Raw genomic sequence first — 26096 nt, 5'->3', positions numbered from 1 at the left:
CTCATTGCAAAGAGCCTGAAAAATACTACCTTGACAGCAACAATAAGGGTCTGGTTGATTCCAAATGGCTCTTGCGAAATTACTTCTATTGTTGACAGTCCTATCAGGGATCCAGATTGAAGAAGGCCTCTCTCATCAATCTGTACAACAGGAATCCTGTCTTGACCGTCCAGTACATGGTAACTCAGAGATGCCACCCGGTCCCTTGATAAAGCAAAAACGAACAATATAAATAAAACTACCACAAGAGCTTTATAGCAGAGACATAATATTTACAACATTATTTCATATAGAATATTTTACCATTTGAGAGCACATTTCTGCCTCACCACTATATACTCCCAAAACAATTTTATTTAAGATTCAAGTGTTCAGATTTTCATTGAAGCCTGTTTGTAGAACATCTTATCAGTGCTTCTACATATATTACAAATCTACTTGCTGACTGCTGCCCTGCAGTGTCATTATTCACTGATGTAAACTTGATTCAGGATACTAATGGACAAGACTACAGGATGCTGCCTTCAGAGGCATTTTCTATAAAGAGTCTTCTGAGTGGGATTAGTCTGGCAGGGTCAGTGATGGTATTAAAGATACAGGCAGAGACATGACTAAGCATATCTCAGTAGCTTCCTGGAAAATTGTTTGTATATAAGATGGATTTCTAAAATAAGGTTTCTCCGTGCCATTGCTGTATTAATAAAACACAAACATGAATAGAGGAAAGAAAAGCAGAATGACTTACATATATTCTACATCGCATATAATAGTACTTGCCTTTCCATTCAGCCAGAAATACAGACATTACTTATAAATATAAGTTAAATAAATACTGGTCAGAATCACTCAGTTTTAGGGTTATTGCATGAGAAAATAATTAGGGCTGAATCAAACAACAGAAAAGAGCATTTGCATTTGTACTTCTATTTTATTAGAAGTCACCGTTTATATAGTCAAAGAAAACACATAATTTAGAAGGTCTTCACCATCAACCAAATCTTCATCTCATCGGAGCAAAATAAATGAGTGAAGCAAAAGATCTGGCTGATGAGGCCAAACTGCAATGCTGCCCATGACCACAGGCAAAGTAAGAGAGCAGAGAACAGCCTTGGTGCAGCAAAGAACCAGTTTAATTTTCAAATAACCAGATTTGAACCAAGGATTGGATCCTTAGCCTTTTCTGTTGTGGGTGTGGTCCTCTACACATGCATTATCAGGAAAGTTGCTTTTTTGATGCTACATGTGTACAGTTAGCATGTGCATGGGGAGTACACTCATACTGGAGTGAACAAGTGTTGATGGGGTAATATGGTAATTCCCTTTCTCCTTGTGCTTACTGCCTTACACATGCAGTGTCTCCAGAGATACCACCACTGAAAATAACTTTTCTTTCAGCAATTATAATTTCCTAGGGATAAGCAGATTTCTGCCATTTTGTCCTGTTTAAGGTGTGAATCCTCTCCATTCTGTAGGATTCAATCAAAAAATCTTCTATCAAAGTTCGCAGACTTCAACAGAGCAAAATCCCATGGAATGCAAGGGAGTGGACCACCCTTTAAATATATAAGAAAAGTCATTCTGGATCAGACCAAGGCCCATCAAGACCTGCAGTCAGTTCACACAGTGGCCAACCAGGTGCATCTAGGAAGCCCACTAACAAGACAAGTGCAACAGCACCATCCTGCTTGTGTTTCACAGCACCTAATATATTCGGAATGCTCCTCTGATCCTGGATAGAACCTGCCTTTGCTCCCACCCCTTCACCATTTTTTCCACTTAGTGTCTGCAGGAGGGGAAAAAATTCTGGTTCTGGCACTTAGAGATGGTTTGCTAAGAGTCTGGATCACTTTGGAGAAGTTGTCCAAGCACAAAAGTTGTCCAAGCACAAAAGTATCTTAAAAACAGACTGAAATTCAGAGTACAACTTGGTCAGATTGTTCACTGGAAGTCATTTGGAAAGGGATTAAATAACCAATAAAGATAGAAATTTAATGTTGTTTAGAGAATCTCTGACAGCTTCCTCTTTAACAGCTGGAACTTAAATTTATTTCTGTTAGTTTTAGAACTTGATTTGCATATTTGTCTAAACCCTGAGAGCCAGCGTGGTGTCACGTGGTCAAGAGCAGTGGACTCTAATCTGGTGAACCAGGTTTGTTTCCCCACTCCTCCACGTTAAGCCTGCTGGGTGACCTTGGGCCAGTCACAGTTCTCTCAGAACTCTCTCAGCCCACACAGCAGGCAATGGCAAACCACCTCCGAACATCTAGTCTTGAAAACCCTACAGGGTCACCACAAGTCAGCTGTGACTTGATGGCCCTTTCCACCACCACTAAACCCTAAATGCATGTATGGGCTCAGCAGTAATGATTCCCCAGGGTACTTAAATATTGCAATGAAAAAAATTCTTTGGAACCCATAACTATTTTACAAGGACCATTTCACCTCACATGCATGCTGTGACTCTCGACTGGAATGTAGTTTGAGATCTTTATTCCATAGTTTCTATATGCAATTTTGTTCCTTGCTAATGCTCCAAAACCTGCTTTTACTATTCTAAAAATGACATTCTCTTAAAACCTGTTCTTGAACAGTAAAAGTAGTCCTCAATGAACAAATTGCAGCTTATATGAGCACCACTCACTGCACTCTGAATGCATTGTTAAAATACCTGATAAAAGATACCATGTTCAGATCCATTATTATTTGTGATGAAACCATCCCTTTTTAATAGGTCTATAACCCAAGTGACATCAGTTTCAAACAAAACAGGAATAAAGTTACAACTAAACATCCTTTAAAGATTAAAATGCGAACAATATCAAACTCTGACAAAAGCACAAAATATAAAAAATATTATATATGTTTGTGTTAAAAACACATAGTTGTGAAATCTTGAGAGTAGGAATAACTAGGTTTTTACCTGCTGGTGGAAGAAAGACAAAGAGGTCTCTGGCAGATCTCCAAAGATAAGGCATTCCATAAAGTAGGTGCCACCACAAAAAGCCAGTGTGGTTTAGTGATCAGAATACGAGATTAGGATCAAGGAGTCCTGGGTTCAGACCCCCACTCACCCATAAAGCTAACAGGGTGACCTTGGATCGATAACTCTCACTCTAATCTATTTCACATGGGCTGTTGTGGAAAATACAATGGGTAGGAAGATATCTATATGTGCTGTCCTGAGCTCCATGCTCTATGTTCAATTAACAAGTTACTTCTATAATTAATTCATTGCAAAAGGGTTGTCAAAGCAATATATATTGAAAAACAGGAAACCACAATTAAAACAGGAAACCACAAAACAACAGAAGCTGGAGAAAGGGGTGATAGTCCTCTGGGGTCTAGGAAGAATGGTGCGGCTGGTTGTTTTTCTGCTCCCTTTGATAGCCTGAACAGTAGAAATCTTTTATAAGCCCAATTTGAGAAATGGAACATTTAAAAGAAGATACTCACCTGTTTGTTTGAACTTTAAAAAAAGAGTTTGGTGACATTAAGATCTGTTCTGCTTCTATATTAAGAATCACTAGTTTCTCAAATACCTAGAAAATAAAAATTAATTTTATCTCTTATTTTATGAAGTAGCAACACGTTCAACATCTAGCCAGAATAAAATGTTTAACTAGAAGATCATGACAGCTTAAAGTAAAACACTAGGGATGTGACTCCAATTTATTGTCTGTTAATTTTGGCATTTAAATTTTGGAGAAAAAGCAACAGGAAACAGAAGGATGACCGCAAACATTGTTTTTCTGTTACTAAAAGCAAATCCTCTGAACATTAAAGGACCACAATCTATAATTTGATAATTTCTAGCAAGCAGTACAAAGTCAAAAGCATTTCTTCTAGCATAACTTGTGAACGTGTTTTAAAAAACAAGGCAGAGTTAATAAAGTACACAGTACAGTAGTGATAGCATTCTAAGGGTCACACGAGATACTGAATAACTCCTCTCCGGGGTACTGGCAGTTGAAAGCACCAATTATAAAAGCACTTTCCAGCCTCCTCTCTCAAGCTATACTTAACTTATTCTTAAATTACTGCAATCCCTTGTCTGAAGTGTGCACTACCATGCTAAAAGGAATTTGAAAAGAGAAAAATGTCCCATGTAGCACACTGAATAATAATTTCTGTTAATGATAGTTTCCACTTTGCAGAGTTTGGGAACACTGTTATGCAAAGACTGTGAAGACAACTAGCCTTTTGCTGCTCATTAAATAATTTATCCTTTAAAAATTACTATTACATTCCATTGCTTTGCACTGTCAAGGCCCTAAAACTATTTGTATCCAGATTGTTGCTAACATGGAATATAAGTAGCAAATGATATTTTTAGAATTAGGGCTTATCATGAAACTTCCATCCCCAAGCTCTAATGCCTATTGTAAAAAGACCCCTAGATATGTATTAATATCAGCATGACCTAACAATGCAATTTAAAAGGGGTCATTATGAAATAGGTAGTCAGCTGTTATTTTAAAATGGGAGTATAATGCTATATATGCAAAATCTCAAGGTACCATAAGTCATGAGAGTTTTATGGTCCTCTTATTTTGAGGCACAATCCAGGCTTACTAATATGACCCTTACTCTATATATACTTTTGACTCCTATTTTTTCTTTGCTTCCAGATTTATTGGTTAACATTAAATAAAGTACCTGATAAAAGCAGATGCAACTGATAATCAGAGATAAATGAAATCAGTTCCTAGCTGCCTTGATAATCTCTGCTACATCCGTTTTTATTTCTATGCAACTGAAAAAGTAACTTGATCAGAATTTTTGTTTACGGTACTACAGTAAAATTGCAGCCTTCATATGGTTTATGTTTATAGCATTTCCACACATATGTTTTAAAGGGACCTATTTTTACTTAAAGGCAAATATGCTTGCACAAATATGCAAGTTTAATGCACACATATATAAAATCCTAAACTTAAATCAATTGAAAATTGCAGTCTTACAACATTCAAAAGTAATCTTGATAAATGTATGTTGTCACTGAAGGCGAGTTAACTTATCCAGACCACATTTACACTTATAACCAACTTTCAGTTTATGTAAAAAAATTATTTTCAGTGTAATTACTTTCATTTTCATACACTGTGCACTCTTCTTTCAAAGTCAGATCCTGTGAAACCAATGGTACTTGCATTGTAGTTAATATATTAAAACGGAGGTACCAGAATCACTGAATACTGTAGATTTTTGAGTATCACTGCAACTAGGTGGAACAGGCAGCCTCAGAATACAGTCTAAATCGCAGACATAGATACGTAATTGTAAGGAAAGAAACAACAACAGAAAAACATTTAAGAAAATTGGTGGAAATCTGAAGCATTTGGGCAAGAGGTATTCCCAGCTCTTTTTAGGGGATCTCAGAATTGGATAGCATAGATAATTCAATTAATACCTGTATTTGGATTTCGTCTGACAATTCTCTTGCCATGTGACAAAATTGTTCTGCTGAAGGATCAAGGGCTTTCACAATAACCTTCAGGCCAGTTCTTCCTCTTCCCCTACTGTAAACATCCATGGCAAAGTTATATTGAGCTGAAAGCTGAAGGGAAGCCTGAAAGAGAAAATATTACCCAAGAAAATAAAGGACTTCCACCGCATATCTTGCAGCTGACTTCCCATCCCCAGTCTTTCAGATCCAGATTTCAAATCCACCAACAGAATTTACTGTCACCAAAAAATGTAAATTCTTAGAGAGCCACTAGGGTTGTTTTCAATTCCCCTCCTCCACTGTAATTCAGAAATATTGTGCGACTTAAAGGATTCCAAGGAGTATCCAGTAGGTGCAGCAAAGCCCTACCATTATCAAGCTAGAGATGGCTGGGTGTCCCCAGATAGTCCTAAACTCCTGTGAAGACTCATGTCATTGGCTCATGCTGGCACATAAAGATCCCTACGTGGGCATTCAAACATACTTTTCTTCCATCTTCTTATTGCATTGACACTCTGTTTCATGACAAGTAACCTCCAGACTTGGCCACTGTGTTATGCTTTGTGGGAGGTACCCTTTAAGACCATTCTGAAGCTTCAAGAGGTGCAGAAAGCAGATGCCCATTTTATATGGGGGTGAGGAGCAGGATCACAGTCAATCCATGTTACAGCAGCTTCAATGGTTAACAATCTGCTTGAATTAAAAGCCTTTTAAAATTAAAAGCTTGAATTTTAAAGCCTTTTGTGGGCTGCACACCACATACCTGGAGCCCAAGTGCACCTCAAGATTACCACAACCATCTCTTGAGGTTTTGCCTTGGTAGTAGGAAAAAAACCACCGACTGTGAGAAACAGTTAAACCCACTTTTAAGAATCAGTTCCCCATAGAAGTTAGGCAGGCAATTTTGCTATTTAGTTTTTGAAAGGTTTTGACCTTTCTTTTTAAATGAGTTTTCATCTGAGAAGGGAGCTGCTTTTGTAAATTTAACTGTTAGTCCCACTTTAGTTTTAAAACCTTATTTTTACCTAAATATGTATATATTTATTTTATGCCAATAAAGGTTTTGATATTGAAATTTAACTGTTGCTTAATCCTGAATTACATTTTTATTGGAGTGTAATTTTATTTTGTTGTGAACTGCTTTGCCTACAAGGAAAAGTAGTGGACCACAAACTGAACATGAGTCAACAGTGTGATATGGCAGCTAAGAAGGCCAATGCAATTCTGGGCTGCATCAATAGGAGTATTGTGTCTAGATCAAGGGAACTAATACTACCATTGTATTCTGCATTGGTCAGACCTCACTTGGAATACTGTGTCCAGTTTTGGGCTCCACAATTTCAGAAGGATGTTGACAAGCTGGAGCGTGTCCAAAGGAGGGAGACCAGAATGGTCAGAGGTCTGGAATCCATGCCCTATGAGGAGAGACTTAGGGAGTTGGGTTTGTTTAGTTTGGAGAAGAGAAGATTGAGGGGAGACATGATAGCCATGTTTAAATATTTGAAGGGATGTCATGTTGATGAGGGAACTAGCTTGTTCTCTGTTACTATAGAGACTAGGACACGGAGTAATGGATTTAAACTAATAGAAAAGTGACTCCACCTGAACATTAGGAAGAACTTCCTGACGGTGAGGGCTGTTCGATGGTGGAATGCACTGCCTCGGAGGGTGATGGAGTCCCCATCTTTGGAGGTCTTTAAGCAGAGTCTGGATGGCCATCTGTCGGGAGTGCTTTGATTGTGGGATCCTGCATTGCGGGGGGGGGGGGAGGGTTGGGGTCACTGGGGATGTGGGGGGAGGTAGTTGTTAATTTCCTGCATTGTGCAGGGGGTTGGACCAGATGACCCTAGGGGTCCCTTCCAACTCTGATTCTATGATTCTAGGTAGAATATGGACCATTAAACAAATAAATAAAAGGAAATGGAAGTGTTTGGACCAAATATATTCTGGGCAACAAATATGGCCATCAGAAGCACAAGAAAAAAAGGGAAGGAGCAACATGGTGAGGTGATAGGCAAAGACAAGCAACAATTACATCTGGAACATCAAAGTAAATACAGCCCTGACTAAAGGACAAAAAGGAACTTCCCCCTAATCTCACTTCTCCAGACTTTGTTCCTTGAAATTTCTTACAAAATAAATCACAATATGTAAATTACGAATTCACCTCACTGTGTCTTGCCTTTACATCCAGAATATCCCTTTTAGTGACAGACCAATGAAATGTTAATCCAGGCACTGCATTTCCAAATGAAAAAGGAGTCTGATTACTGGTGATACCCATCACATATACTGGCATCTGAAAAAGAGAGTTTGTTTTTTTCTTCCTTCCTTTGGAATACAAAGTGATATCTTTTTAATATCACATTCATATGCATGAAAGAAATTAATAAATGCCATTAATAAATTACATCCACTCACCAATAATTACATTATGTCACCAAGGTCCTATTTTATTTGGTCAATATACGGTATTGAAAGGAGAGGGACTGAAATCCACAATAACTGTAATTCAACTAACCTTAGTGCCAGTTTTCATTCGTGTAACAGGTGCATGGATTCTAACAGCTTGAAGTTGAATTACCTCAATTTCAACTTTGGCCTAAAGAAAGAGAACTACATTTTAATTTTAGTAGCATTTAAATGAATTAATTGCTTTACATACAAAGTTAAATGCAGATATGTCAGTAATTCTCAGCTAACTTAAGGATACATGCCATGCCTATTTACTCATTCAATCAAACATCTGTTCTGCTTTAGACCTAGGGGAGCTCATTCCTGAGAGGAGGGGTTAGATCCTCTAAACAGATTACAAATTAAACATGCAATCCCCTAAAATGAGACGAAAGCAAAACATTAGACTAAAACTTCATGTCAAGTCAACTGTACCTGCTCATGCCAGAAACATAACAGTTTCAAAATTTATGTACAACTAATTGTAAGGACTAAGGAAGGAACTCTGTATTATGTAAAATTCAAATTTATAATACAGAATTTTTAAAATATAGAAAATATAGGAATCAGATATTTTTATTGTGCATCATGTTATTATTTTATGTTCTTTTTATGAAAATATGTTTGGAGATAAATTCAACACCGTGGATGAAATAATAGGTGTTAGAGAGACAGACGTGACACTATTAAAAACTTCAGTGATAGATCAAAGTCAGCTGAAGTGTCCATAAATGACATATCAGAATCTATCCAAGGAAAGCCATACATCAGCAGAATAGGATTTAAATTCTACAGTATTAGGAAGGCAGTATGTCAGATTCAAGAGCTCAGGTTTGTGTGGGCATTTTAATTAGTTCTTACCATTAAAAAGGTATTTATTAGACAGAAAAAGGACAGATGGTAAAGAAGAGAATGCAGACGGAAACTTAAATTTAAACCAATATCAAATTCATAAATCAAGTGCTGAACTTGGATCAAATTCCAGCATAGCTGTAGACATTGTTCTGGATGACCTTGTTCTAAGTACTTTTCACTCAACCTCTGTTCCCCATCTGAGACAGGAATAAATACAACATGTTGTGCAAGGTTGCTCTGGAGTTGAATGAAATAAGGATTGTAAATCCCTTATGTGAATATCGTTTTATAAAATGATAACAGTAGCTAGTATGTTATTTTTAAAAATAATGTGCACATCACACTATGCGTATAGTTTATAACACATCCCAAAAGAAATGATAACATTTCATTGTGGCATTGTGAATTTATATAATAAATGACAAGTGCACAAAGAGAGAGGCTTCTTCGTGCTTGTTCATGGGTTTTTGTATAACTATGGTACTAAATCATAACAGCCTCTGCTCAAGACTTTAGCGTAAGTGAATGGCACCAATGAAAAGAAATCAGAAAAAAACAAAGTGTGCTCCTTTAGAGAAAAAAGGTCACAAGACAGAAGATAAAGGCACTTTATGGTAGTGATTATAATATCATTCTCATTATGCTCTGTACTATTCTTCTTTTGTTCCTCTTCAAGTTTTGTTTGATGACATTTTAGTATTTCATCCTGCAAGAGACAGGAAAATAGGGCTCTTCCCTGTTTACTGAACAGCCAGCAATTCCATGTGAAGCTGCTGCGGAGACAATAAATTGCTGCCTTAGTCTGACCATCATCTGGAGAAGCAGGGGTGTTTGTTTTTCCCTTGCGGCTTAAGCACTCATTATTCTATCTATATTTGATACACCTTAAAAAGGCCAGGGCATCATATATCTAATACCCAAGTACAATGCTCCCTTGTGGATCAAAAAATCTATTTGGGGGGGACCACACAGAACTACAGTAGATATTTCTACAAAACCTGGAGAAAGTAATGTATGCACATGTGCAGATTTAAGAAAACAGAGTTGCATTTACCTGCAACTGTTGTTCATCGAGTAGTCCTCTTTGCAGGCACACATGGGAAATGCGCATGCGCAGGCCAGCTGCGGATTATTTGGAAAGCTTTGTTTTAGCCCAGCAACAAGGATTGCTCCTCCTCCCCTCCAGCAACGGTCCTTCCTGCCCTTTTGGACATGTGACGGAGGGGCAGGGAGCATCCTTCCCTCAGTTCTCCTTCTGCCACCGCAGTACCCAGACCCATCAGGCAGTGAGCCAGGCCACAGTGGAGAACGAGGGAGGGATGTGTGCCTGCAAAGAGGACCACTCGATGAGCAACAGTTACAGGTAAGTGCAACTCTGTTTTCATCACCGTGGCCTCTTTGCAGTCCCACATGGGAGATTAGCACACTCACTTACTGTGGAGGTGGGTGTGGAAGCTGGTCACTATAGGATCAAACTCAACACCGCTTTTCCCACAGCAGCATCCACTCCAGAGTCGATATCCAACAGGTAGTGCCAGACAAACGTTGAAGGCATGGACCAGGTTGCAACACAACAGACGTCTTGCAGATCCACATGGGAGGCAAAGGCAGCTGAGGAGGCCTGAGCCTGGTAGAGTGAGCATGAACTGGGAGTGGACAGGGCTTACTGGCTTCTGCATAGGTCCTCTTAATAGCCGAGACCACCCACCGTGACAGTGCCTGTGTGGTGACTTGTTTTCCCTTGTTGGAACCCGCAAAACAAACAAAACAAAGATGTATCGTGCCTAAATTGGTGTGTGCAGTCTAAGTAAAATAATAAGGCTCGTCGGATATCCAGCATGTGCACGGACCTGTCTGATTGGGGATCCGGATAAAAGACGAGCAACACTATGTCTTAGGACAGGTGGAATCCATATGAACCAGTTCTGAAGGGGGCTCAGATGGAACCTGGCCAGTGGCACCACCACTGTGGTGGAGGCCATAAGCCCCAGCAGCTTCTGCACTTTAACAGCTGGTTGGTACCTACAAGCAATAAAGCGAGAAGCCAAATGGGTAACAGCCGTGATCCTTGTCTGGGGTAGGAAGGCCTTACCCAAGGCCGAGTCCAATATAGAGCCTATAAACTCAATGGATTGCATAGGTGAAAGTCTGGACTTCACCAGGTTGACTACAAGACCTAACCATTGGAGAGTCTTGAGGACTAGGGCCACTTGGTCTGCCAAACCTTGTTGGGAGTCGCCAACCAGGAGCCAGTCATCCAAATAAGGGTAAATGGTGCACCCGTGCAAGGTCAAGAAAGCGACCACCTCTGATATACATTTGGAAAAGACCCATGGGGCTGTGGAGAGGCCAAAGGGGAGCACCGTGTACTGGTAGTGCTCATTGTTACAGGAAAAACATAGGTATTTCCTATATTGCGGGTGTATCAAGATATGAAAGTAAGCATCCTTGAGATTAATGACTGCAAACCACGAATTTGGCTGGAGGAGTGGAGGAATCTCTGGGATGGACAGCATACAGAAAGAGTGAGCTCTTATGCACTTGTTCAAGGCCCTCAAATCCATGATGGGTCTCTTTTCTCCATCCTTTTTGTCCACCGAGAAGTAGCGGGAATAGAAACCATGGTGAACCTCTGAAGGAGGCACCCGAACAATTGCACCCTTCTGAAGGAGGGAAGATACCTCCTCACACAGTTGTGGGGAGGGGAGAACCACACAGAGGGTCCTTGTAAAACTCCAAAAAGTAACCGTTTTTAATAATGGAAAGAACCCAGCTAACAGCAAACAATTTCAATATTTCAAAAAAGGTAACATTAACAGAAACAGGCAGATCGGTCAATCACACAGTAGGTTTTTTGTTGTAGGAAGAGCAGTCAGGGGACCTGCCACCCTTCTCCCCCCCCCCATGTCTGGGTTGGTAACTTTTAAAATTCGGTACAATTCGGATCTGGCAAAATCCGGCCCGTTTTGATCCGGGAAATGCCGAAGTCCGAACTCCCCCACTTCGGTTCCATGGAATTCGGCACGGGTATTGAGTTTGGGAACAAAATTCGGCCGAATTCCCAGGAAAGTGGGCGGGTGGCTCTTTGAACTGCTCTGCGCTGCCATGGCTGGCAGCACGGAGCAGTTTAAAGACCCCCCTGGACTCCCCGCTTGTCAGCTGGGTGGTGGGACTACCCAGCTGACAAGCGGGGAGTCCCGGGAAGGGGGGGGTCTTTAAACTGCTCAGGCAGCGCGGAGCAGTTTATACCCCCCAGCCCAGCTCGACGACCAGCTGATAGGCGGAAGACAGGCCGGGACGGGGGCTGAGGTTGCTGCTGCGCCCCGCTTGTCGGCCGTGGCCTGGCCGGTCCGCCCTATCTGCTCGCCAGCTTCCGGTGCGCTTGCCCGGCGGCGGGGCAGTGGCGCCTCTCCAGACCCCTTCCCCGGTAAGTGGGGGTTGGGGGGCTGCTTCCCCCACTCCCACGGTTGCCCTTGGGGCCGGGACTGGGAGTCCCAGGAAGGGGGCGGGGGGTTTAAACTGCTCCGCGCTGCCTGCCCAGGTCTTTAAAGGCAGGAAAAGGCAGGTTCGGGGAATGCCGAACCTGCAAAATTTATTCAGCGATCGCCGGAACTCACCAAATTCGGCACACCCTTTTCCCGCCTTTTTTTGAGTTCGGTTCCATCCGAACTGAAAACCCCCGAATCGGGGGAAATTCGGCTGTTTGTTCGGTTCGGACGAACTGAATCGACAGCCCTAGTGGCCTGTGCAGGTTAGGTGATGCCAACGGCCTTGGCCGTGATCCTATCTTTGCTAATGTTATCATGCCATTTGTCAGTATTCTCATTAAATAGAGCCTTCCCATCAAAGGGCATGTCTTCTACAGATGCTTTGGCATCCCCGAGAAGTTGGAAGCCCGTAGCAATGAGTGCCGGCATAGCACAACACTAGCCGCCACTGGTCAACTGGCAGCATCCGCTACACGGCGGGCAGAAGAAAACTGGTACTTGCCCAGCTTGGATCCCTCTGCCAGAAGGACCTTCCCCTCCTGCGCCTTATCCTGGGAAAGGAAGGAAAGGAGGTTCAATCCTCTGTCCCAGAGGAACATCTGGTATCTCCCCATGAGGGCTGAGAAATTAGAAACCCTAAGGCCCAGGGCTTCTGCAGAATAATTTTTTCTGTCCATTATATCAAGTTTCCTCCCTTCTTGATCAAAACCTCTGAAGAACAGTGAAGCTCTCCAAACCATCCTCTAACCACGGCGGCAGAAAGAGAAGGATGCTTCCTGCCCCTCCGTCACGTATCCGAAAGGGTGGGAAGGACTGTTGCCAGAGGTGAGGGGGAGCAATCCTTGTTGCTGGGTTAAAAGGAAGCTTTCCAACTGCTCTGCGGCTGGCTTGCGAACGCACAGTTCCCATGTGGGACTGCAAAGGGGCCATGATGATGAACATCTGGTAGCATGTAGCATGTCGGTGGCTCTAGCAACCCGAAACGGTACCCAACAACTGACGGGGGGGTGAATGGGGAATGAAAACTGATGTGAGGAGAGGTGGGGCAGTGATGGGGGAGGAGAACAAGAATGTGGAAGGTGAGATAGAGAGACTGTAGACATGGAGAAGCATGTGAAAAGTCAGGTAGGACAGACAGGAAGACAGGGGGAAGACTGAGAAATCGAAGGGGGTACTGGAAACTGGAGAGGAAGAAAGTGGTTGAAGGCAAAGCTGGCAGGGGAAGGAGTTTTTATTGTTCAGGGAGTTTTTATTGTTCAAATTTCTTTGCTTCTTATTCCTTGTTTATTAAGTTTTGCTCAGTTGTCTTCCGCTTTCCTTGTTGTCTGCCATACTTCTCTGTCCTCTCCTCCCTAATTTTTTTGTATTATTTTTACTTTTTAAAAAATTCCCACTACTACTACTAAAGAGAGACTTTTACTGATTCGTACCAGTGATAATAGATTATGGAGAGAGTGGACAGGGAGAAGTTTTTTCTCCCTCTCCCATAATACTAAAACACGGGGTCATCTGCTAAAGCTGGAGAGCGAGAGATTCAAAACAGATAAAAGGAAATATTTTTTCACACAACGCATAGTTAAATTGTGGAACTCCCTGCCCCAGGATGTGGTGATTGCTGCCAGCTTGGAGGGCTTTAAGAGGGGAGTGGACATATTCATGGAGGAGAGGGGTATTCATGGTTATTAATTAGAATGGATACTGGTCATGCTGAATACCTATTCTCTCTAGTATCAGAGGAGCATGCCTATTATTTTGGGTGCGGTGGAACACAGGCAGGATGGTGCTGCTGCAGTCGTCTTGTTTGTGGCTTCCTAAAGGCACCTGGTTGGCCACTGTGTGAACAGACTGCTGGACTTGATGGGCCTTGGTCTGATCCAGCAGGACCTTTCTTATGTTCTTATGATTTTAGTCTCTCTTTCTGCCTTTTCTCCTAGTCCATATTTAAATTAAGTATGTTGAGTGGTGATTTATCATTTGTGATTTGCGGGCATAGCATAAGGATAAGAGCACTCCTCTTCTGTATGCCCTAGGACAATATAAGGATTAAATTCCCTCAGAGGGGGCATGGTAATAACCTCTCTAAACAAAAAAAATTCACAATATTGGGCACTTATAGCTATGGACTTTGAAATGTTTCAGTTTAACTTCCAAACCTTACCAAATCCAAAGTTGTGTCTGAATATTTGAGCACTGCTCCCAAGGCAACTTCATAGGCTGGATGAAGCAGCAGTAGGTCTAGGGAACAGCTTCAAGGAAGACCCAGCTCAGTTTGGAGCGGGCTCAAGTAAAATTAATTATTTTCAAGAATACTTGATGAGCTTTAAAAAATTAAGATTGTAATTCAGTTTTAATCTGAATCAAGTCCCACAGCACACCACTGAATCAAGACCCACTGCTCCAGTGAGCATGCACAGTTGTACCCAATTAGCACCACCCTGTTGTCAGCACTCTTGGGGACGGGCTATGGCTCAGTGGTAGAGGATTTTCTCGGCATGTAGAAGGTCCCAGGTTCAATCCCCAGCAACTCTTGTTAAAAGGACCAGGTAGCAGTTGATGTGAAAGACTTCTACCTAAGACCCAGGAGAGCTGCTGCCATTCTGAGTAGACACTACTGATCTTGATGGACCAAGGGTCTGATTCAGTATAAGGCAGCTTCATGCGTTCACCCATCTACTGTCACCAAAGTATAGGAACTGTATTTTGCATGCTTCCTGGCACTAATTTGAATATATGTTTACAAAACTATGCCAGTCTTAAGCTTACAACGCTGTCAGCATCTCCTTTTCCCTGCGGCCTTCACTTGGGTGAACTAAGGAAAAAGCAGGTTGGCAATAGGAAGGGTTAGAGATATGGCTGGTAACAGAATGAGCTGGTAGTACAGAAGTTGTCCTCTTTTGACCTGTTAATTCCAAAGGGGACCCCAAGTTTCAAACTGCAGGAATTTGCTGTTCAGGTCCTCACATTCATTAGTTTTAAGCGCAAACTCAACTATGCTTCTTAACAGAAAATGTTCTTTGTATTACAAAGAGCAGCATGTCTTTAGATATGTCCTTTGTTCCATTCGGAAATCTATTTGTAGCACTCTGGGGAAAAAACAGATCTCATATATTTTAATGTAACTGCTTTTCAGCAACTTTTTTTTTTAATCAAAAGGAAAAAGACAGTTGCTCATTTTTTTTCTCAGCAGCCTGGAAATTTGAAGGCCTCAATAACGATTTGGAACCAGAGCTATGTCAAGTGGGATTTTCCTGTGAAGTACATTGATTCCGCATGGAGCTGACCTAACAACAGAAATCTGCAATTTAACAATGTGACATACCCTATTACTTTTGTAAATGTACCAACCCTAAAAATAATACATGTAGTTATGCAGAGCTGATCTTTTGCAATGTGATAAATGGTATTTACTTTTAATAATCCATACCTGGGATACCACAACCACTTTGCCAGTCTCTGCATCAACAGCTTGAACCATTCCTGTTACAGTAGTGTTCCCAACTACTCCTCCTGTTACAAGGCCACTGCTATTCACCGAGGCAATTCTGGTGTCACTCATTGAAAAGATTATGTTGGACTGAGGCTGGGGACCTCCTTCAGAAATAATCTGCATTCAGTTATTAAAAAAACAAACAAACACAAAAATTAATTTCTTTCAGCCATCAATGACACAAAACGCATCCTAGCTTCCTTTCAGCTATTGGGGTTATAGGAAACTGAAGAAAAGAAGCAGGCTCTTGTAAGCAACTAGGGCAGATGAGTACTAAAATCTTAACCACAAAGATGTTTACTTATCCAAGGTCCTGTGTTAAGTGCCATTAAATAGGGGTTTTTTTATTCTAAAAAGTATAAACAAGTTAATTACCAATCACATGCAACTAACTCTTTGTTTCAGTATATGTGAATTTATTTTATTTTTACTGATTTTGATTTTTAACCCACTTTACCCTCAAAGAGGTTAGCAGATACGTTTTTTAGGTAGTTCTTCTCTTACAATAAATGATAAAGTATTCTATAGAAACTAAATGCTTGCCCTAATAAAAAATCAAAAAGTTTTTGATTGTTTCTCAAGCTTGGATTTGAAGGCAAAAGGAGTTCCAAAGTTGGTGACTGTAAGGAGCGCCTCCATACATCCACTCAGTTCCAAATAAAGGGCACCATGTGGAAGATGCCCTCCAGGGAGTGTGCGGCTCATGACAGGAGACAGACCATGTGTGATGCCATTTAGAGAACCACCAGTAGCACACTTTCTATCTATAAATTTATTGCAATAGTTTATAAACAACTAGTTTGGCATAAAAGTCAAAAATAACTCACTTGAATCACTGCACCTTTAAGTAATGTGACTCTTCTTGGCATTAGTCTAAATGGAGGGAAGACCTGAAATTAAAGAACACAGATTAATTTTTTAAAAATAAAATCCAACTTTTCAGGTTGAGCGAACCTTTAGGGAGAGGGCAGAACATGGCTTGGCACTTCTGAACCCATACCCAAGTATGGATTTCCTTCTTCCATCTTTCATTGCTTTAAGCTGTAAACTAATTTGATAATACTTGTATTGAAAAGTGGTGAACATAAAACATTTTCATCTCTGTTTTAGTCTTTGTTCTACTTGTCTAAATTATTTTCTTTTGTTGTACTGTTCTTTTGTCAGGAATTGTCTCCTTCTGCTGTACGTGTAATACTGTGTACTGAACATCCTGGTCACAGTCCCCCATCACTTCCTACATACTTCAGATTCTGACACTTAGCTTACTAATTTGCTTCTTTCACTGCTACTTGGGCAGAGGGTCCGCTTTTCAGGCTCCCCACTCCCTGATCCTTTCCTAATCTTCTCCTCTGAAGTGGAATCACAGTGTTGTCAATTCTTTCTTGTTGTGGTCTGCCGTCCCAACCTCTACATGAACAGCCCATTCCTGAAGGGGGAAGAATAAGACCCGCGCCGATAGGACAGAAAATAAAAAAGTGAAAATGCCCCCCGTACAGCAAAGTGAGGCTACACTACTAAAAAAGGTGGGGCAGCAACGCTGCAGCTCAAAGGGGCGTACCCAGGGCGAAAGGGGTTTGGAAGCTGACTAACGTCTCTGTGCTGGTGGTGTGGGCCACCGCAGCTCCCTGATGCTAGAATGTTTATTTATTTGTTGCATTTATATCCCGCCCTCATTCCCAGCAAGCCGGGCTCAGAGTGGGTTTGCCTCCGGGATGGCGTAGGTGCCACTTTATTCCGTGTTAAGGTGGCACCTACACTGGCGCAGGGTCATGCCCCCCCTTCAGGAATGCAGCCAGTTACAAATTCAAAGCATCAACATTTTTAGCAAAAGTCCCTCAGCATCTTCACTGCCTCTTTCTCTAGCAACTCCCTGGATTTTTTGTGCTCCATCCCCATCCTTACCATTTCTCTTATGAAATCCTGTCTCTCCCTTTATCTTTGTGCCATGATCAAAAATTTTTAAAATGATCACTACACAGGGATTGTGTTACCGCCTTGTTCTGCCCAGCAGACTATTACTACTAAATGATTAATAATATATTCCTAGGCTTAACAAGATCAGAGAGATTTTGTCCATGCAATTCTGGGGAAATAGAAACAATGGAACACATGTTTTTCAGATGCTCATTCTATAAGGATTCCTGCTGTAAGCTGTCCCAGGCCATGCTTGAGAAAATCTCAGGTTATTCTGAAGAACTTCAGGTTAGGAAGCTCCTCTCAGATGAAATTCCCTTACAAATTAGGTCGCCAAATTCTGCGCAGCAATCTACAAACTTCGTCAAAGTTTAGTAAAATAAAAGTCAAAGAAATAACAAAGTTTAAAATCTTCTTTTGAATTTGTGTCAAAATGTTTATTTCTTATCCAAATCGTGAAACATTTTAATTTATATATATTCTTTTAAACTAACATGACACAACTTTTAAACAATATCAATGTATCCACTGTAATATTGCTGTCGTGTTCTTGTTTTTTGTTGGCGCAATGCCGCAATAAATGTTTCTGATTCTGATTCTATTCCTAGGCTGTAGCAAGCTGAGCGGGGCACCTAGAAAAACCTACCACCACCCTACTTTAATACTAACATTTCACCATTAGTTTTAAAGTATCTTAGTTATCTTGAGATGTTAGTTATTTCCATCAACCATCACCATGGTAGTAAGCAATTAAGAAAGCATTCTTCGTTCACAGTGAAAATGTTTACTTCAATTTGCTGTGGAGCTGAATTGATTCTCTCTCCGTCTTTGTCAATGACAACAGCTGTAAGACTGGTTTGACCTATGGCCATGCCATGAACTAGAAAAGCAGCAGTGTATTCATCAGGAGCATTACTGAGAAGACTGCAATAAGAAAATACATTAATTAGACAAGTTGGTTTATGTAAAAATACAGAGAGAGAGATAAAGGTGGGCTTTCTCTACAAGAGGTATAGTCTTTCATATTTTTGAACTTTGCTAATGTTTATTTACTAAGTAGCACAATATACCACAATCTCAGTTTAAAAGCAAAATGGCTCAGATATTGGCTGAATCTTAAATAGATTTATTAAGGATGAAGCATTGGTGTCATAGTGAGTGATTGACACCATCAATAATAATGTACTCAATGAACAGGTTTTAAGGAGTCCTTACTGGGGACAGCACAAGCATGTACAATTCTTATATGCTTTAAAGTTTTAGCAATATCAGATGAGGAGAAAAATTATGAAAGGGCTTTTCAATCTAAATTTATTATTCTTTTCAAATATGGGCAATAAAGTTGTTTTGATTCCATTAGATAGTCATGACAAGTTGCTTCAATTTTTTATTTTTTGCTCCCCAGAATTTAATAGTTCAGGACTGAAGCTGTAACTTTTTCAGAGTTTCACCAATATTGAGCCCCCAATATTATTCTTCCTCTAAGTAGTTTCAGCTATTAAATAAAGAACATTCTATTTTATAAATCTTGTCCTGTGTAAATGATGTCCTGTGTAAATGATGGGCAAATTAACTTTTTATTGAGAATTAGACTGCATTTATTATTACAGTTTAATGGTTTAGTGGTATGTTTTGTAACAAAAAAAAGTACTTACTTCAAGGAAATAATCTGAGATGCTGCCTTTAGCTTTAAATCCATAAAGGTAAAGTATTTAGCCAGAAAGTATTTCTTGGAATCATCCAGTACTCTGACATATGCTATAACAGTTTTGCCAATCTCTACCTGCAATACATTATTTACAAACATTCAAATTCCCTCTGAAAAGAATGCTTGGGCACATTTCAATCCATAATTTAAATTTTCTTGAATTTGTTTGGTGCTAGTTTAAAGTATACATTTCTGCTTGCTGTTGCCATCGATTCAGTCCATAACAGAGTGATTGGATCAAGGGCACTCAGGGAGTAATCTTAAACAGGTCTAAATTGGACACCAACTCCATTTTATTCAGTGCGTCTTACTTCCCAGAAAGCATTCTTACAGTTCATTACTGATCCCTGCAGCAGCTGGGGACGGCATGTCTGAGGTGTGCTGCACCACCTCCAAAGAGGTTTCCTGGCTGCTGCAAGGCTGAAAAGTAGCATTTAAAAATCCAAAAATGGGGGAAATAGCCCCACTGAAAACAGTGATGCTGCACCAACAAAAAGCTGGTGCAGCACCACTGTTGCGGAGGGGGGCATTCCTGCCCTGGAAGGGGCTAGGAAGTTGCCTATTGGCAGCTCCACCCCCCAGAACACCCTGGGAACGCCGGTGCAAGGACTTGTTCTGGCAGGACACCGGCGGGAGGCCGAGCCAGCACCCTAGGGCCATGCTGCCATGGCAGTCCTGGGGGGCCAGCGCAAGTGGCACTATGCCAGCATCCATGCCAGTTTACACAGTGCAAGCAGCATGGACGTTGTAGGGGTCTAGGCACCTCCTAAGCCCATCCAGCCCCCAGGCTCAGGTATGAGCTGTTAGGCTTGCAGCCTGAACGAGCTTCACAGGAGAATAAAGGTTTACCAAAAACCTTTAAGGGAAATCAGTATTGCTATTCTCTTACTTCAGATGAAAGACTGAGAAATATCCACGTGGGTAAAATCCTACCTAGTAAGCCTAAGTCTGTGGAACTATGTTACATTAGCTCTCAATAATTCTCTTTTTAGAAAACCTGAAAATGTATGTGTGAACAAAAGCTAGGTGACATTCCAGCTCATCAAACGTTACTTGGAAATAAATACTAACCTTATCAACACCACCAACATATACTTCATGTATATCTGATACACGTACTTCAGCTTTAGCAAGTATAGAAGAGGGAAGACACAAATCCTGAATCATTACAGACAATGACCCTGGAAGTAATGGATATACCTTAAATATGAGAAAAGAAGAAACAAAAATTTAATTCTTAATTTATTCTATTATTTATTTCTTTACAAAATTTATATCCCACCTTTTTGCCCTTCCAAGGGCTTCCAAGGCAGCCAACAATTTAAAACAATTTAATAAAATTTCATTACAAAACCTTTAAAATCAACCCTTTTCCCCAATTTAACAGTTTCCTATAATGATAGTTATTATACTTAAAGGGAGACCATTAAGTCTAAAACAGAACTGCACTAAGATTTTCCCACTGAATGAGAACTGTCTCTTCCAAGTAAAGCTTTAAGATACAGTATGATATTATGGAATTAGTGCAAAAGACCTAGAAGGAGAAACTGCATGAATAGATCTGAATGCAGTGGGTTCTCTTCTAGACCTGGATTCTCCCTCTGATATTAGCAAGACAAAAACAAAACACATATTATGCAGAGAAAATAACACTTTTTAAAAGGAGGACTTATAAAAAGCCAAAATGTGTGTGTAAATCATGCACTTTACGGTTCAGAATTTTAACTTATGGCAGAATTATCTATCTATGAAAACAGAAGAGTGATCATTTTACTCTTTATGACTATGCATAAGTTGAGGGCCCCTTCATAAAAAAGTAATATAATATTTTAAAATATCAGAATATTATTTTTTACATGAAGTAATATTTTTCTGTAATGTCATCAACCCATTTCTATGGTTTCAGCTACCACAATACTTCAGCACAGTCAATTTTTTTTATAAATGGCCAAATCAGATATATCATTCTGCAATAGAACACTTCATATGAGTCCAGTGGTGCAGAATGATAAGCTGCAGCACTGCAGTCAAAGCTCTGCTCACAACCTAAGTTCAATCCCGATGCAAGTCGGTTGACTCAGCCTTCCATCCTTCTGAGGTCAGTAAAATGAATACCCAGCTTCCTGGGGGTAAAGTGTAGATGACTGGGGAAGGCAGTGGCAAACCACCCTGTAAACATAGTCTGCCTAGGAAACGCTGTGATGTGACGTCACCCCATGGGTCAGTAATGACCTGGTGCTTGCATAGGGGATTACCTTTAATATACCGGTAACACTTCCTAAAAAGTTCAGTCTAATTCTACCCCAAAGCCAGAGAGAAATAGTGTATTAAAGGTAAAGGTCCCCTATGCAAGTACTGGGTCATTCCTGACCCATGGGGTGACATCACATCCCGACGTTTCCTAGGCAGACTTTGTTTACGGGGTGGTTTGCCAGTGCCTTCCCCAGTCATCTTCTCTTTACTCCCAGCAAGCTGGGTACTCATTTTACTGACCTTGAAAGGATGGAAGGCTGAGTCAACCTTGAGCAGGCTACCTGAAACCGACTTCCAGAGGGATCGAACTCAGGTCATGAGCAGAGCTTGGACTGCAGTACTGCAGCTTACCGCTCTGCGCCACGGGACTCTATAGTGTATTAAATTGAACTGAATCCAATATTTTGATACTTGGGTTGGAGGACATTAAATATTGCTTGTATTTACTATTTTCAGAATAAAACGTTAAAAAAAACATTATTGAAAATATGGTCTTTCTATATTTACAAAGAGATTACTTGACCATTCTGTTTTCCAATCAGTGATGTATTCATAAATGACATTTTCTTGATTTTGTTGGCTAGAATAGCACTTAAATTGACCGAGGATGGATTTATACATGACCGTATAAATCCAGTCCTCCAATTCAAGGAAGATGGGGAAATGCTATATTTCCCAGGCATAACATAGTGGCTGACAATTTGAGGTTTGTCTCCTCACTCCCAAAAGTCCTAGAAGGTAGCCCTACTAATACACTGCACAGAGAGTCCTAGGAACATTTTTACAGAAGCCTTTGTGAGATGAAGCCCAGAAGGGTTACTACATACCATCTATTCATTCCAGTTGCATTTGTATGGGAAACATTCTTGGAGAACTACAGGCAATTAAGGTATAGTAGTGTTATCTGTTGAAATGTTGAGATTACTGTTTTCATTTTAATGAATGTGATTTATGGGCCTAACCAATTTGCTTTACAAAAATAACTATTGAAATAATTATTTCTCTTCCCTTGCCTGGCAAGTAGGAAGCTGCTTGCATTATAGTACTCACCGCAGCAACACCTTTGGCTTCTTCGTAGGTCACTTTAACAACATCGACAACACTTGTATTAATGAAAAAATATCCAGAGCCCTCCTTAATGAGCAGTTCAACCTGCCAACAAAAGTAGGTATTGTGTAATTTACATTTTCACACAGGCCACTTATTTTCTTAATTAAAATAGGACATGCAAATTCCGTTCCTTACCTTGATAGCTGGGTGATTATAGAGTGTCACTCCTTCAGGACTGACTTTTACATCTTCCACAAGTATCAGCTCAATAGTTGCAGACACAGGTGTAACAGATTCATACTGAAATAAAAGACCATCAACAAAATCAGCAGAATTAAATGGCCAGTAAGACATTATACACAAATTATATTTTTATTTTATTACAATATTTATAGCCCACCTTCCCTTTGGCCGCTACACAAACTGAGGATCAATGGCCAATTGACTGAAAGAGGACAGGCTTTGAGGCCTAAGTAATTTGCAATAAACAAAGTTTTTGTTATAACAAAAAGGCTTGTTTTTTTGAGGACTGGTACACAGTATAAGTTTGTCCCTATAAATATTTCTTTCTCGTTCTTACTCATTTGTGTAATCTTTTTTGTGTGAGAGTTAGAGTTGCCAACTCCAGCTTGGAAAATTTGTGGAGATTTGGCTTTCACCCTGCTAAGCACAATTCTTCTAAGCAACATGTTTCTACAGACATTTCTTAGAGTCCTGATTTTCCAGCTTTCTTTTGCAACCTTAACCAGTGCAGCAGGAACACATTATGAACTGGTTGTTAGTTTCTGCACATAACAATGCAGCTGGAGTACCATGTGGAGAGACCAAGCATAGTTTTAGAAAACCAGAATTATCTTATTGCTAAAGGTTCTACATCACTGAAACCTTATAATTCTGCCCCATACATAATTTGAATGAGGTAGCCAGCACAGATTTTAACTGTAGGAAACACTGGGTTTCCTTCCCAATCTAGAGATAAGTTCCAAATGCCCTGTACAAATTTATTTGGAAAATGTCTGCCCTGCCTTCTGTAAACCCCATCGTCACTTGCAAAATAAGTAAAAGTGCAAAACCTTGAAACCCTTCTAAAATAATAAAACAACCCACAATTACACTAGAGTTAAGTCAATGTAAGAGTTCCTGCTACAAACAGCCTTCTTCTAGCTGTTGGAAGTGAATGAAATAATTTTTTAAAAACCTTTTAACCTCGGCTTCCATCCCTCCCCTCTGCTCATTCCAGAACATCACAGAATCACAGCCCTGTTGCTTCTTCCTTCTCCCACCTACCTTTAAAACATCAGCGCAGGGACAGCTACTTTGGTATTCTAGCTTGTCATCCCTGGATTTCCCTAATGGCCATGGAACGTTATTTCAGTACATCTCAGCAAAACAAACCCACTTTTCAGTTGACGTTGGAATGATATTAGTTACATTGATCTTACTTTCAGACCTATATTTATCTCACACCTGATCGTGTCTCCTACCTGAGCTCTAACAGAAATTTATACTTCATTATTTCCTTATGTTAGTTACACATTATCAGTTCATTTGCTTACTTTCCTCCCTCTCATTCTTTGCTGCCTACTGGTAAAAAACTAAGGCAGGGGCCTGTCAGAAATACAAGCATGTCATAATATTGTGACAGACAGCTGGTCAGTAAGAGCTGTCAACTACCTGTCAGATCAGCAGGATCTGGGCTGATGCAAGAGGCTGCAAGAGCCTGGAAGCAGCAGTATGAACTGGAGTAAACCAGATATGGCCAGTAGTATGATGTAACGCTGTGGGTGTAACAGCAGGTGGCCTGATAGATATCTGGGGGTAGAAATGTATATAAGTAAGTAGAATGTAAAGCTCAGTGTTGGAGTATATGCTGAATGTATTGGTGGTGGGGAAGCTATTGTCGGGAGTAAGTGTTGTTTTATACACTAAAAATAAACTAAGCACTTTTATAGTAGCTGGAGTGAAGTGTTTTGGACCAACTGATAACCTGCTGGCTTCTGCGATAGGGAGCCCATTTTCCTCTTAAAAGTTGCTTGCATGAGCCATAACTGAATGCAGCCAATTTACATCCATGCTCTGCATGAAGGAAGGATCAGTTATTGAGTCACAGAGCAGTTATACTATGAATTCTGGTTTTCTTTTATTGAACAAATAATTAGCAAAGTCTGCTCAAAAATGCTGCTTCTTTCAGTACCGCTTTACACTGCAGGTACTTATGACAGTATTAGACTGAATGGCCAAATTATCTGTAAAGATGAAATCCATTTGTGAATTCAATAAGAGACACATTCTATTGCTCAGAGTTGCAATCCTACACTATAACAGGAAGCAAATTCTACACTTCAGCTTAGTCATACAGAAACCTAAATCCTTGACATTCAAGGACAAATTTGTGTGCTTGCTATACAAAGAAAGAAAGAAAAAAGAGGACATATAAACTAAATTGTGGCGCAATTGTCCTTGCCTTGCTCCTTGTATTCTGAATGCTTTTAACCCTCCTTTTCCTTTATTTAAAACAATTCATCTTTTAAATAATTGTAGTAGTAACTTAACCAATGGGAATCAGCTTAAGAAACTCAGGGGAATTTGTAATTTGGCATTGATTTTGTTGGGAATAAGGGCTGCTGCTATAAAAACGAGGTAAAAGTTCCATTGGGCTATCACAGCTCTGTGGATTGTGGACAGTATTACATTTGGAACTGTACAAGTTGAATTACTTACATTCCTCCACAATATATAATAAATATCATCTTGTCCAGGGCCAGCTTCAGCAGCGATGAAATTTAATATGAAAGACATAAGCCCATTTCTCTAATATGTGAAAACACAGAACTTCTTTTGTGCCAATCCTGTATTTCGAGACTTTAAGAGAATCCATATCATTAATTTAGAGAGACCAAGGGCACTTCGGGTGCTAAAAATGTATCTGAGTGGTTCTGTTTTCAGGAAAGGCCCATAAAAGTATATATTATGATGATTTATTTTTAAAAGCTACTGAAATGTACAAAGATATTCTACGAAAATGACTACAGTAAATATACCTCATTAGGACAGTCTAGGGGGAAACAGAGCAAAATTGCATTACCAGATTATTTATTTTAGCAGCTTTGAGATGAGAATGCCGATATCCAGTTGCAGTAGCTGATAGAGTTGTTGTTCCAGATTCACCATGAACTAGAACAGTTTGCAAACCTAAAACAAAACAAAAACCCCAGACAAAACTGAATGAGTAGCATTTACTATTTGATAGTCACCAACATGAACAGCACGTAAGAGTTTAAAGTTAAATCGTGTGCACATTTTTTTCTTTAATCGGCTATACTTTTAAACAGACTTTTTGTGTGATTCAAAGTAGATTTTATTGACCATCACCTCACCTCCAGTAGGTTTTGGACATGATACAAATGTCATCAAGTATGAAACTAATCCCAAACAAACTGA

General features: G+C 40.2%; 1 protein-coding gene across 1 annotated transcript in view; it reads right to left on the bottom strand.

Moving 5' to 3' along the window:
* NUP210 (nucleoporin 210) overlaps positions 1 to 26096 on the bottom strand; it is a 115004-nt gene that overhangs the window by 21350 nt on the left and 67558 nt on the right. The window contains exons 18-30 of the mRNA XM_056847075.1: positions 25741 to 25847; positions 22851 to 22955; positions 22656 to 22757; positions 20424 to 20552; positions 19300 to 19427; positions 18433 to 18568; positions 16558 to 16620; positions 15668 to 15847; positions 7968 to 8048; positions 7614 to 7745; positions 5411 to 5569; positions 3454 to 3539; positions 30 to 204 (exon numbers count right to left, since the gene is read on the bottom strand). Of these exons, the coding sequence (XP_056703053.1) occupies positions 30 to 204; positions 3454 to 3539; positions 5411 to 5569; positions 7614 to 7745; positions 7968 to 8048; positions 15668 to 15847; positions 16558 to 16620; positions 18433 to 18568; positions 19300 to 19427; positions 20424 to 20552; positions 22656 to 22757; positions 22851 to 22955; positions 25741 to 25847 (1583 nt within the window). The remainder of the gene's footprint in view (positions 1 to 29; positions 205 to 3453; positions 3540 to 5410; positions 5570 to 7613; positions 7746 to 7967; positions 8049 to 15667; positions 15848 to 16557; positions 16621 to 18432; positions 18569 to 19299; positions 19428 to 20423; positions 20553 to 22655; positions 22758 to 22850; positions 22956 to 25740; positions 25848 to 26096) is intronic.

The sequence above is a fragment of the Euleptes europaea genome, chromosome 1, assembly GCF_029931775.1.
Source record: "Euleptes europaea isolate rEulEur1 chromosome 1, rEulEur1.hap1, whole genome shotgun sequence".
Taxonomy (NCBI): domain Eukaryota; kingdom Metazoa; phylum Chordata; class Lepidosauria; order Squamata; family Sphaerodactylidae; genus Euleptes; species Euleptes europaea.
The sequence above is the reverse complement of the archived record's forward strand: the minus strand, read 5'-3'. Positions and strand labels throughout refer to the sequence as shown.